Below are 14,073 nucleotides of genomic sequence, written 5' to 3' on the forward strand. Positions count from 1 at the left end.
GCGAGCTGCAAGAGAAACTGGAGATGCTGTTTCTATTCCGGGCATCTGTGCACTGAGCTAAAATTCTATTCCTGGGGAAGAAGAGAGGGGGTAACAGGGGCCAATTTATTTTCTAACTAAAGGACATTTTACACACAGGAAAAGATCAAGAGCAAAGGCTCTGAGGAGGGAGAGACCTTGTTTAAAGAAGAGAAAGAAGGCCAGCGTCACTCAGCGATGGTTAAAGAGGATGTGGGTTCAGGGATGCAGACGGGGACGAGGCCACGTGAGGATTTTTAAACCACGGTAAGGAATTTCATTTTTATTCTAATTGCAGTTGGAACCCACTGGAGAGTTTTCAGCCGGGACTGATTTAGCCATTCTCTCTCCCATCTTCCCCCTTTCCCATTCCGTAATAGCATGAAATCACTGATTTTGACTACATCATTAATCGCTGTTTACATCATCATGATCTGTAAATACTGTTCTCTGCAGGCAGAACCCATTAGTCTACCTGTGGTTCCATTTTCTTTCCTGTATAGCTTTTAGTTTGCCTCATGTCAGTAACATCGTCTGTTTTTCACTTACACAATTTTACCTAAATGCAAAGAAATACACAGCTTCAATTCATTCCAAAGGCTCTATCATCCCCTCTATCATCTATTCTGTCCAGTTTACTTTTTTATGTCTTCCAGAAATCTCTCACCTCTTGATGGGATTATTCTTTTGAATCCTCATCTTTCAGGATGATTGCTTCAACTGCTTCCTACATCATTTCTCTGATTCCAGGCTTGCCTTTCCAAACCATTTCTACAATTCAGGGAGAGAAAGCTGGCTAACACCAATCTTATCACACCATCTCTGCTCAACACACTTCAGAGACTCCTCACTGCCTCTGCCCACACCATCCTATTTCCCCCATAATGTATTATGACTTCCCATTTACTTTGTATGTTTTGTGAGCCTCGCAAGGGCAGGTATCTCAGTGTTTTTGGTTGTTTTTGAATGGTTCAGTTCATTGACTCTACTCCTTTCGTGGACACCTACATGTTTCCTGGCGATATGGATGCTACCCACCTCCCCCCACCTCTCACCCCACAGCATGAGATCCCTTGAAGTGGGATCTCAGTTTCCAGACCACAGATTGAACCAGGGCCTCAGTGGTGAAAGCATTTTGCTTGCTTGTTTGTTTGTTTTGTCTTGGGGGAGGCGCACTTTGGAGGTTTCCAGGCAAGGGGTGGAATCGGAGCTGTAGCTGCCAGCCTACCTACAGCCAGAGCAAAGCCAGATCTGAGCCATGTCTGCAACCTACACGACAGCCCAAAGAAGTAAACGCTGGATCCTTAACCTACTGAGCCAGGCCAGGGATCGAACCTGCATCCTCATGGACACTAATCACATGTGTTTCTACTGAGCCACAGTGGGAACTCCAGGCAGTGAAAATGTTAAATCCTAACCACTAGACCACCAGGAAACTCTCCTACCCACCTCTTCCTTGGGTGGAAATTTTACTCCCAATCATCTTTGATTTTTTTTTTTTTCAGATGTAATTACCACTTGGAGCTTTTACCTTTTGTGAGTATCCCAGATGTACTCATGTTTAAAATCCACTTTAAATGTCACTTGGTCCCTGCAAACCTCCCTAAGGAATCCAAGCCCCTTCCTCTGCCTAGCGAAGTGTCTTACACACAATTAGCGCATCTGGTAAATGTGTCCTTTTTTTTTTTTTTTGGCCCCACCTACGGCACGTGGAAGTTCCTGGGCCTAGGATGGAACCTGTGCCACAGTAGTAACCAAAGCCATGGCAAGTGACAACACCAGATCCTTAACCCCCTGAGCCACTAAGGAACTCCCCAGGAAAAGTCTCCTCAGTGAATAAACTAAGTCATCCAATGAGGATTCAAATAAACTTTTTCATGCCACGTGTTAAACAATTTTCAAGCTTCTACCATCAATATTGAGCATCTGGAAACACTAGCATTGTTAAGATCAAGCACCACTTCTAGCCTAGACACAGACATGTAGCAAATGGATAGTTAACATTTTCCTCAATTGTTTATTTGGCACAGCAAAGGTAATGCACCCAAATCCATCTGTTTTCTCTGGGGATTTCAAATGGTGACAAAAAGAACTTCAGGCTGACCTTCTCATGACTCCTGACTTATCTTTCCTGTTCTTTGTCAGAAACTTGTTAAAAATTTTAATACCTATGAATAAATTACTAGGACACAACCTGGAATAAGTGAAGAGTTTTTATATAAAAGTCAACAGCTTTGAAACAAAAAGATAAGTTTCTTGGCGGATGGTCTATTCTCAGGACATGTGAATAGCTCAGCTGTTTAAAACACTACGCTTTTAATATACTTGAAAAAACTCTGGATGTTAACCAGGAGTTATATAATTATAGGATTAAAGACTAAACAAGACCCAAATAAATAATTTATTTCATTATCTAGCCTTCACAAAAGATCTTAAATAGCATGCTGCGATTTTAAACTTTAAAAACTGGAGAAAGATTTCCGTTTACACAGTCACATCAACATTGTTTATAAATTGCGTTGCTTATTCAAGGTCAGCCGCTGTTATCACCATGATATTTTAAATCTTCCTATCTTAAGTCTTCCTTTCCAGCTTATAATTGCGAAGATCATTTTACTTCCTTTCTGCAAGTTCAGGCAGTAAGTCTTTGTTACCTGATTGTATATAACCACTTCGTGACACCTGGAATGCTGTTACACATTTTAAATTTATCTTGTTATTAATTCAGATATTTCTCATTGGACCCAAATTATAGACCTGTCATTATTAAACATCATCATCTTCTAGCAAATCAATGCCAAAGTCTATAAAACTGACTATTTTGTTTAGGCTTAAATAATACCTTTTAGAACCAACCATTTAATTGAGCTTTCTGTACAGTGTACTTTTCAAGACAGAGTTACTTCAAAGATGATCAACACCATAAATCATTAGGGGAATGCCAATAAAAACTAGGGCCAGATACCACTTCATACCCACCAAGATGCTGGAATCAAAAACAGAGACAATAACAAGAGTTGGTGAGGATGTGAAGACATTGGGACCCTCATACACTGTTGGTGGGAGTGGAAAATGGTGAAGCACTCTGGAAAACAATTTTGGAGTTCCTCAAAAGGTTTAAACAGAGGTGCCATATGACCCAGAAATTCCACTTCTAGGTATATACCCAAGAGAAATGAGTATGTATGTTCACACAAAAACTTGTACAAAATGTAAATGGCAGTATTATTCTTAATAGCCAAAATGTAGAAATAACCCACATATCCACTAATAGATAAATGGACGGACAAAATGTGGTCTTTTCAAACAATGGAATATTATTTGGCTGTGAAAAGGGCATGCCAATACATGCTACAACATGGATGAATCTTCGAGGTTCATTAAGCCAAAAAAGTCAATAACAAAAGACCATGTATTATAGTCCATTTATATGAAATGTTCAAAATAGGTAAATCTATAGAGATAGAAGAATTAGATGTTGCCTAGGATGAAGGGGTGGGTTGGAAAGGCGTGGGGAGTAACTGCTAATAGATATGGGATTTCTTTGGGGGTGATAAAAATAATCTAAAATTGATTGTGGTGACAGTGGCACAACTCTGTAAATATACCAAAACCGACTGAATTGCATGCTTTAAATGGGTGCATGATAGGGTATGTGAATAAAATAAAACTCAATAAAAATATAAAAATAAGATAAAAATAAAATATAAAACACAATAAAACCTAAAAAATGAAGCAAAAGTTTAGCACTCCTTCTGTGGATAAAAAACACCAAAAAAAATTTTTTTTAGCAAACAAGGGTATTTGGCCTTTATTCCCCTTCCAGACACTGTTGCTTTTAGTTCATTTACAGTTTTATCTGCTTATCCCATGTGATATATAATCAGAGCTCAGAGCCTCAGCAGGAAGTCCACAACAGTTGTTTCAAACAAACTTTAAAAAGCAGTTTAATAACGTTATCTAATAGTGTATTAAAGCTTTCCTTTGATGCCATTTTATGATCTTAAGCTCCTTGCTTTCCATTTTGAAATGCAGAAGGGCTTATGCAGATAATGCAATGTGACTTTAGGAAACTTCTTTTCTCATTGAAAAAAAAATCTATCATATTTAGGACAAAGCAAATGGTGTTCCTAGATGTTTTAAAATCCCTCTGTAATCTACAATAGCTTTATAAGGATTTAAACCACAAAATGCAGTCCCAGACATAAGAGCAGCACTTACATAAACCAAGTTAGATTTAAATGAGTTTCGGGAGTTTCTGTTGTAGCACAATGGAAGTGTATCTGACCAGTATCCATGAGGATGTGGGTTCAATCCTTAGCCTCGCTCAGTGGGTTGAGGATCCAGGGTTGCAGTGAGCTGTTGGGTAGGTAGCAGATACAACTGTGGCTGTGCTGTAGGCTGGCAGCTGTAGCTCTGATTCAACCCCTAGCCTGGGAACTTTCATATGCTTCAAGTGGGGCCCTAAAAAGAAAACAAACATAAATAATTTAAATAAATTAAATGAGATTCTTAAAGCCGGTTCAATTGATTGCTCACGAATTGTTTACATACCGTTTTGTTTCCTTTTTTTTTTTTTTTTTTTTTGGTCTTTTTAGGGCTGCACCTGCTACATATGGAGGTCCCCAGGCTAGGGGTCCCAATCAGAAATACAGCTGCCGTCCTACGCCACAGCCACAGCAACGCCAGATCTCAGCTACATCTACAACCTACACTGGAGCTCACAGCAATGCCGGATCCTCAACCCACTGAATGAGGCCAGGGATTGAACCTGCAACCTCATGGTTCTCAGTTGGATTCATTTCCGCTGTGCCACAATGGAAACTCCCTGTTTTATTTCCAAATTAGTTTCACGTGTATCCTATTTCATCAACTAGCTCCTATAACTCAAACCTACCCCAATCTCTTCTTTCTCAAGATATAAAAACCACACAAATTTCTCTCAACTGTTTTACCTATGTTAGCTTTTATCCAGCCCCCATGGAAATGCTAAACTCCTCAAAGGCAAGGATCTTGTCTTGAATGTCAACACCTCAGATGCCCCCTAATTATAATGTTTCTCAAGATTCAAGGCTTAGCGCTGGTCTCCTGTCAAGCTGTATATATTGTTCACATATGCATGTGTATGTGTGTGTATATCAGTATCTAGCTCACTTTTACTTCATCTCCAACACATAAGCATATGCTGACTGCCCCCCGGTCTTGAAGAGTTCTCAATTTTCTTGGGAATAACTTCCAAGCTCCTGAGTATGGCTAGCAGAGCTCTCGGCCATTCCGCCACCTGTCCTTTCTAGCCTGACCTTCTCACACAACACACCTATTGCTGCAAGCTCCTCTTCCACACTTTATACTGTCCCACCTCCAGGACTCTGCTCTTAGATGTCTCTCCAGTCTAAGAAAAGTCTGTTAATCTTTTAAGAACTGTGCACAAAAGTCATCTTTCTCTATGGACTCTTCCTTATCAGAATTAATTTCTCCCTAAATGTCCCCATGGCACTTTAGCTTTAAACCACTCATCACAGCTGGACTTACACAGCGCCTGAGGACATGCCTTTTTCTCCTAAAATGAATTCTCTGATGTTTGAGACTATGTATGTATGAATCCCCAAACAAAGAAGATATTTGCATTCCTTCACCCCATACAGAGTAACCAGTCAATACATCCCTGTTAGGCTGAATTATTCTTATCTTGATTTTCCCACCACACCAAGAATACTGTTGGGGGGGGCACATAGCAGTTAATCAACTAATAATGCTGATGGATAGACTGTAAGTCCCAGGAGGGAGGAATCAAATGCTCAATGACTAACTTTGTGACAAACTAAAGTGGAGAGTTTGATTTAAAAAAAGGTTAATTCTCTAAATTATTCCTACACTGAAGTAACAGACATTTTACCATATGAAAACAATCAACTGAATTGTTTCAATATATTTTTATTTTTAGCAGTTCTTCTGGAATCAAACTATTTTCACCTAAGGAAAATGCATAAAAGCATTTTAGAAGTCAAGTTCTTAGAACATAGATGGATTTTTCACTGTTTATTCAAGATTCATTCAAGCATTTACCACCTGTTAGAACTGGCTCTGGACCAGACCAGACACTGACAAAGGTACTAGATCATAAAATGAGTCAGATATGGGCCCTGCCTTGGAAGCGCTGACAATACCCTGGGGAAAGGATTTCAAGGGAATCTGGTTTGGGGGCTGGTCTCACTAGCTCTCAATCGATGAATCTGGAGATTATTGAAAATGTATTCCTCTAAATTCAGATTACAATATTTATGTTTCAGTGGATATTAAAAACAAAGCTTAACAATATTCTATTTAGAAAACCATTTTTGGATTCACCAAAACAGCCAAAAACCAGAATTAGATGCTAAGGATCAGGGCCTGGGACTGGGGTGGGGCAAAGAGAGATTTCCTCGTGTAGAGCTTGCATCACTCTCAGGGTCAGGCAAGTGCAGGGTTAGCCTTAAAAAAGGACTTTTTTTCTTTTTTCCTTTTAGGGCCACACCTGCAGCATATGGAGGTCCTGGGGCTAGGGGTTGAATAGGAATTGCAGCCGCTGGCCTTCACCACAACCACAGCAATGCCAATCCAATCTACACTACGGCTTGTGGCAACGCCAGATCCTTAGCCCATTAAGCAAGGTCAGGGATCGAACTCACATTCTCATGGATATGAGTTGGGGTCTTAACCTGCTGAACCACAATAGGAACTCCAAAAGGACTTTTTTTTTGTCTTTTTAAGGCCGCACCTCGGCACATGAAGGTTCCCAGGCTAGGGGTCTAATCGGACCTACAGCTGCCGACCTACACCACAGCCACAGCAATGTGGGATTTGAGCTGCATCTGCAACCTACAACAGAGCTCCTGGCAACACCAGATCCTTAACCCATTGAGCGAGGCCAGGGATTGAACCCACATCCTCATGGTTACTAGTCGGGTTTGTTAACCACTGAACCATGATAGGAATTCCCAAAAGGGACTTTTAGATTTTGCATCCTAGGCATCTCTCACCCTAGTTCTTGCCCATCTGTGATTGTTTAAGAGAAGAATAATTTTGTGTTACACTTGGTGTTGTATGTGGCATACTCCATAACAAGTGTTTTATAAATTACTTTAGGCTTATCAAAAATAGAACCGTGAAATCATAGGCATTGAGTTCCCAAGCAAAGAGCGTATGTCTACTTTCCGGAGAAAGGGTAGATACTTAGGGAAAGATGAATTATAATTAGTGTATTAAAATTATTACCAAGTTAAAAGCTTCCAACGATTCAGACTTGAAACAGTTCTTATATCCAAACTATCCCACTATCATCTATAACCATTAACTTATGATTTTGCTGACTAAATAATTTTCTATTTGGAATTTTTCTAAAAGCATTACCACATGAATGGAATGAATGAATAGTAGTAAAACAACCAAAAAAGTTACAAGGCAATATTTTCAAGACAGATAATGTTGAGTATTAGCACTTGAAGTTCCCTAGTCTAGTTATGGGTGGTTACTCAGAACCACATAAAGAAATTCTGAATGCATTTCATTCACAAGAATGCAATGCCAGAGTTAAAGAAAGCAAACATTTAGTTTTTCTGAAAACTAGTTTTATATTTAAGTACATTAATAAATACAGAATAAATGACAACTTAGAAATAAAAGGCACTGACATCAAATGCCTATCAAATCAAAGTCATGAAAACTTGAAAACAGCCTGTCAAGTGTCACTGCATCTGGTAATTCAATGTTCAATGTCAGAGAAGAGTGTGAAAGAACTTTCTGAAAAGTTCCAAATATGTGTATGTATAATAAAGCATTTCCCCCTGTGCTGGCTTAATTCCACTTCTTCATCCCTACACATATTTCTTAGGATGCTCAAGAGTGCCATCCAATTATTGGGTCAATGATAGATTTGCTCTTTTTTTTGGTTTTGTTTTCAGGCCTGCGCCTGTGGCATATGCAAGTTCTCAGGCTAGGGGTCAAATCGGAGGTACAGGTGCTGGCCTACACCACAGCCACAGCAGTGCAAGATCTGAGCTGCATCTGTAATCTACACTGCAGCCCATGGGCAACGCCGGATCCTTAACCCACTGAGCAAGGCCAGGAATTGAACCTGCATCCTCATGGATCCTAGTCAGGTTCGTTACCGCTAAGCTATGACGGAAATTCCCAGATTTCTTTCATTTTGCTTTATTTTTTATTATTATTATTTTTTAAATGGCCTCACTAGTGGCATATGGAGGTTCCTGGGCCGGGGACTGAATGCCAGCCACAGCTGTGACCTACGCCACAGCTGTGGCAATGCTGGGTCCTTGATAACCCACTGCCACAGGCCAGAGATCAAACCCACACCTCCAAAGGGACTCGAGCTGCAGCAGTTGGAGTCTTATGAACCTTTTTTTTTTTTCCCTTTTTATGGCCACACCTGTAGTATATGGAAGTTCCAGGCTAGGGGTCAAATCAGACCTGCAGCTGCAGGGGCAGGCCTATGTCACAGCCACAACACAGGATTTGAGCTGCATCTGTGATCTATGCCTCAGCTTCTGGCAACGCTGGATCCTTAACCTACTGAGTGAAGCCGGGGATGGAACCTACATCCTCAGCTAGATAGCGTCAGGTTCTTAACCCCCTGAGCCACGATGGGAACTCCCTATAGTTGGCTTCTTAACACCACAGCGGGTATGCCTAAAACTGAAATATTTTACTTGCCAAAGTGTTAGGTTATTGGAGCCAAGAATTTCATATACAGCGCTCAACAGAGCTTAGATAAGTTTTGTTGTGATTGTGACTTATTTATAAAACTATTTGGGATGGCCCCTAAATGAGATTTTGCCTATTTTGCAACAATAACAGCAACCCAAAATCATTTCAAGCTGCCATAAATGGTGCTATTTGTATTCAAAGATGTTTTTGCGTTCAAAAATAAAAAGGCTGAGGGTGTTCTTAAATAACACGCCTAGGTTTCCAAAGAAAAACATTCAAAATCATGAAACATACTTTTATCAATGAAAAAATGACAATTCTTTTTTCTTTTTTTTTGTCTTTTTTTTTTTTTTTTTTTTTTTGCCATTTTTTTAGGGCCGCTCCCACGGCATATGGAGGTTCCCAGGCTAGGGGTCCAATCGGAGCTGTAGCCACCGGCCTACACCAGAGCCACAGCCACACGGGATCCATGCCGCATCTGCAACCTACACCACAGCTCATGGCAATGCCGGATCCTTAACCCACTGAGCAAGGCCAGGGACCGAACCCACAACCTCATGGTTCCTAGTCAGATTTGTTAACCACTGCGCCACGATGGGAACTCCAAAAAATGACAATTCTAAGAAAAAACTATTAGTCAAATAATAAAAATCTCCTTTACATTAAAAATACTTACATTGCAGATTATATACGGTTTTACTAATTATAACTTGTAATTGATAACTTATAAGAAGTTTAAAACACCAAGCCCAAATAAGTCAAAATATTTTAAATATGTAATTGAGGCAACTGCAAACAGTTATGCTGGACTTATTGCTACTGTGCCCCAGAAGCTTTTCCTCCCCAAATGTGGTCCCTGTAACCTTTAAGAAAAGTAAAGGTTTATTATAACCTATCTCTATAACAACGTACAATCCAAGCTTATGAAAATAAAGTTTATGGAGAATATTATCCAACTGGTGACTGAAATTGTTACTGAACATAATTTTCCGTTAAAAATTTTACGAAGAAATCCCTAAATTAATTTCACTGTTAGAGGCAATGCCATTTCCTTATACAAACCCCATAAAACATTTTTAGCATGCATTACTCCAAATTTTCATTTTGGATCAGTTACTTAATCTCTGTTGGAGAGATCAAGATTCATTAATAAGTTATATAACCTCACTCTAAGCAAAACCATTGCAATCTAAACTTTTTATTATCGGATGTCTTGAGTAAACAGTCTAGATAAACATTACTCATGCAAACTTTCCTCCATTCTTTATTGGGTAATCATCTAGGCTCTTTGAATCATCTCCTTCAGAGTCAAATGTTGAATTATTCTCACTGAAATTTTATAAAATTGCAGAAAAGTCAGTTATAAATTCTAAAAACAAAAGGACACTATAGCAAATTTAAAATTAACTTTTATTTAGTATATATATCATATAAAAGTTTCATCTCATAAAAAATATGCTCCATATTAAATAATTTTAAAGATGCACACTTACTTACATATAATGCTTTCAATCTAGTTTATTCATTATCATGAATCCTTTGATACCTGCCCTTATTTCCCCTCCTAAGGCTGGATGCAGACTACAGCTGCCTCCATAGGGAAGGGCAAGAACCAAGAGTACCAGGGAGATCAGTCTCAATTACTGATGATGCTGACAGACACTCTGGACCATAAACATGTTATTCAAACATAAATGAGAAAATAAGCTGTATGAGTTTCATACAGGTATTTCATATCACTAAAGATTTAACTACTAAGTTAGACCTGAGTTACTTAACTACTGAGGTAACATCAACATCCAGCTTCCAATTGCCACTCTTTAAAATATTTCTCCATCGTTCTCCTAGATTTCACAGTGCCAACGTTCACAGTAGGTATGATTATCCGCGGCTTCAGCCACTGAACGAAACGTTTCATCTCTGGGTAGCTGCTGTGTTCACTATAAGGAATCCCTGTGACACAAAAGATATTGCCTATTAAAAATCAAATTAGTAAAAAAAAAAAATTACTAGCTCAAAATAAAACATAAGAGAAAAGGAAAGCAGTCTAGAGATTTTTTTTTTTTTTTTACCAAACACTCCTTGGTGCTTTTTCCTGGTAAGAAAATTTGCTAGTATTTCTACAAATAATAAAGATTAAAATATTAAAATGATACAAAAACTTTTGAACATTACAAAATTTATTACTTTTCTAGGTAGACAATAATATGTATTTCTATAGACTCTTATTGATAATTAGGTTTTTCTTTTTAAACAATTCTTCCCCTTTAAGCACTTTGCTCAGCTGTTGATTTCAGGAATATTCTGGAAGAAACAGGAGTAAAATTTCAAGAGTAATAAGCAGGCAACTCTTGATTTCTGCCAAGTAGTTGATTCCAATCCCCAAGCTTTTGCACACATAAAAAGGAAAAAACAATTAAGTACTAAAAATTCCTTTAGCTTTTTTTACTGAAGATCAAGAATCACAGAGAAAGGGAGAAAGAGTCCTGTTTTGAGTAAACTAGGGTCCAAAAATGTTGCCAACAGCCATTATTATAAGGAGCCAGTTTCTAAGGACAATGGTAAACCTCTTCCGAGAGAGGAAAAAATTAGAGTTGAGCCTGTAATTCTTTTTTTTTTTTTTAGCTATTTCTTGGGCCGCTCCCATGGCATATGGAGGTTCCCAGGCTAGGGGTCGAATCGGAGCTGTAGCCACCGGCCTACGCCAGAGCCACAGCAACACAGGATCTGAGCTGTGTCTGCAACCTACACCACAGCTCACGGCAACACCGGATCGTTAACCCACTGAGCAAGGCCAGGGATCGAACCTGCAACCTCATGGTTCCTAGTCGGATTCGTTAACCACTGCGCCACGAAGGGAACTCCGAGCCTGTAATTCTTGCTGTCATCACATCTAATCCATGGTCTTCCTGCTCTCAGCAGCAGTTAAACTTCCAGGACACAATGGCACTACCCTTCCTTTCAGGTAGTTCCACCATCTCCTGTACATACCATTGAGCACACAGATTAAAGGGTCTGCGTTAGTCCACATCCATGTGCTAGAGTCACACTGCTTTATAAGAGTGTACAATGTACTAAAGATACAGGTTTGGAGTAGGTGGAGCAATCTGAAACGCTTAAAGATTCTCTGGGGCCTCTTTTTTCTTGGATCTTAATTTTACTACTTTTTAACAAAATGTAATCACAAACATTGAGAGTAAAAAAAAACTGAATAACTATACCATATATTGAAATGTTTCCCTTGGTCTGGGGAAGAACATCTGCTATGCTAGTTAACTTATTAGAATGCGTCCATCCTGTAGGTCGAAAAGCCAAAATCTGATTGTATTTCCCACCAAACTTCTTCAGATGATTCTGTAAACCCTGTTAAATAGAAACAGGATATTTATTTAATGGTCAGTGAAGGTGGGTTATGTGGAGTAAAACAGAATGATTACAATGTTACATTGGCACAGTCATGGGAAGTTTTCACTTGGTGAGCATTAACCTGGCAAACCTAGCGACATGTTTCCAATAAAAAAAAAATCTTTTCCCTTTTACTTACTAATAACACTTTGATTTCTCTTTGGCATCAAATAATGACCTTTTATTAACTTGTATACATACCATTAAACAGTCATATTTGTTAACCAATTTCCGCCTTCCCCAAATTTTAAGTTATAGATTGACAGCTCCTTTTTCATTACCATATTCCCTGGCCCTGAGAATTTTCAGCATGTGATACTTTTAAACACTCTTTCTTGAAAAGGTCTGGTCCCTTTATTTCCATAATATTCTGACTCCACCCACTCCTACTGTTCTCCCTATGTGGATAATTTGTTCAAATGAAACTAAGTTAGTACTGAAATAAGATTGTAAAATAAAAATAATAAAAATATTCTATACTCTCCTCAGGACAACGGTTTTCATTTTATGATTAACCAACATTCTTGTTAGCCTCCATGAAAACTGGATACCTCTCAAATTTAAAATGTTTGCAAAGCTGGCTTAAATACCAATGCACAATGACACTATGCCTAGATTATCTTTGAAATTTTTATGAATTACATACTCATGAAAATAGGCCATAAAAACTTTACTATAATCTCAAGAACAAAGAAGTAGCTAGTTATACTAGAGCGAATTTCCATACTCAAGGAATAGAACTAAAATACCAATTTTCTTTACACAATAAAAGTGTTATTATTTATAAGACAGATACTGTAATCAACATCTAACACTTTCTTTCAAAAAGCTCCATAATAGTTATCTCATAAGCATTAGAGCAAAATTAAAAACACATTTTTTTGTGTGTAAAGTTATATCCCGAATGGCTTTTAGTACACAGGTTTGATATATTCCATGGCTCGGGGTCAGAATATTAGTAAATGAAATGAATTTTAGTTAGCATCTGATTAAATGTGACAAACCCCCATAAATAACAGGAAGGGCACATCATCCGTATCTTAATTTAACCTCGGAAATCATAATAGAACTTAAGATACACTGCCATTATTTCACTTAATCCTCACGAGTATCTTTTTAATACAGATCAATGTTATAGGGGCTTAAAATGAATACAGAATAGACCTTAAAAGACCTGAAGAAAAGTTAAGAATCCCTCAGAATCCTCCACTCACTTCCCTACTCATCCTGGAAGAAATGGAAAACAACTTAAAAAAAAAAAAAAAAAAAAAAAAAAAAGGTTTGAATGACTGAAGAGCTGCATACTTTTCTATTTTTGTACCTTCCTTTATGACAGGTCTCTAGTTCCTAAACTGGTGGGCATTTGAATCACCCTATACAGCTGCACACACCCCAAAACTTAAAACACTTAAAATTCTACTTGCGAGATTATCTAGGGCAAAGTTTACTATGGATGACTCCGCGGTAATTGAATTCCTCTAAGTTAAATGCAAGTAATATGGGACTCGAGTTTATAAACATCAGACTGCCTTTTCTAAATCAGCCTAAAAACACATCTCTCTTGAATGCTTACCTTAAAATTAATTTGCATCATTGGGAGAAGGTGAACGAGTGAATTGCACATGTCTGTAGTGATGAAGGAATTAATTTCTGGTATATTGAGGCACCGTAATGTGTTATATTTTTCTTTGGACATGCCAACTTTTGAACCTAAAACATCAGCAATGGCTATAGGCAAAGGAAAAGTTTAAAAACAGTAAAATTAAAGCTTAAAAAATTACAGCTTAACTTTAAAATATGAATTTACTAAATAAAAAAAAATTCAAAACATTCAGACTTTTGCCATAATATGCCAAAAAGGATGAATATTTTTGTTGACTAACTGTGGAATAAATTGTGAGAAAGCCGAGAATTTATTTGTAAAGACCAAGACTTTAAAAAATTGCA

The 14,073-nt window shown here is 38.2% G+C and overlaps 1 protein-coding gene and 1 long non-coding RNA gene across 6 annotated transcripts in view; one reads left to right on the forward strand and one right to left on the reverse strand.

Annotated features, from left to right (window-relative positions):
- Nucleotides 1-14,073, forward strand: part of LOC110256760 — a 16,645-nt gene continuing 2,572 nt past the window's right edge. The window contains exon 1 of the long non-coding RNA XR_002338706.1: nt 1-285. This is a non-coding gene — a long non-coding RNA (uncharacterized LOC110256760). The remainder of the gene's footprint in view (nt 286-14,073) is intronic.
- Nucleotides 10,113-14,073, reverse strand: part of DCLRE1A (DNA cross-link repair 1A) — an 18,108-nt gene continuing 14,147 nt past the window's right edge. For all 5 annotated transcript variants that reach the window (XM_013983742.2, XM_001926859.4, XM_013983744.2 and 2 more), the window contains exons 8-10: nt 13,700-13,854; nt 11,943-12,084; nt 10,113-10,674 (exon numbers count right to left, since the gene is read on the reverse strand). In XM_013983742.2, the coding sequence (XP_013839196.1) occupies nt 10,514-10,674; nt 11,943-12,084; nt 13,700-13,854 (458 nt within the window). In that variant the 3' untranslated portion in view covers nt 10,113-10,513. The remainder of the gene's footprint in view (nt 10,675-11,942; nt 12,085-13,699; nt 13,855-14,073) is intronic.

This window comes from Sus scrofa, chromosome 14 (genome assembly GCF_000003025.6).
Source record: "Sus scrofa isolate TJ Tabasco breed Duroc chromosome 14, Sscrofa11.1, whole genome shotgun sequence".
Lineage (NCBI taxonomy): Eukaryota > Metazoa > Chordata > Mammalia > Artiodactyla > Suidae > Sus > Sus scrofa.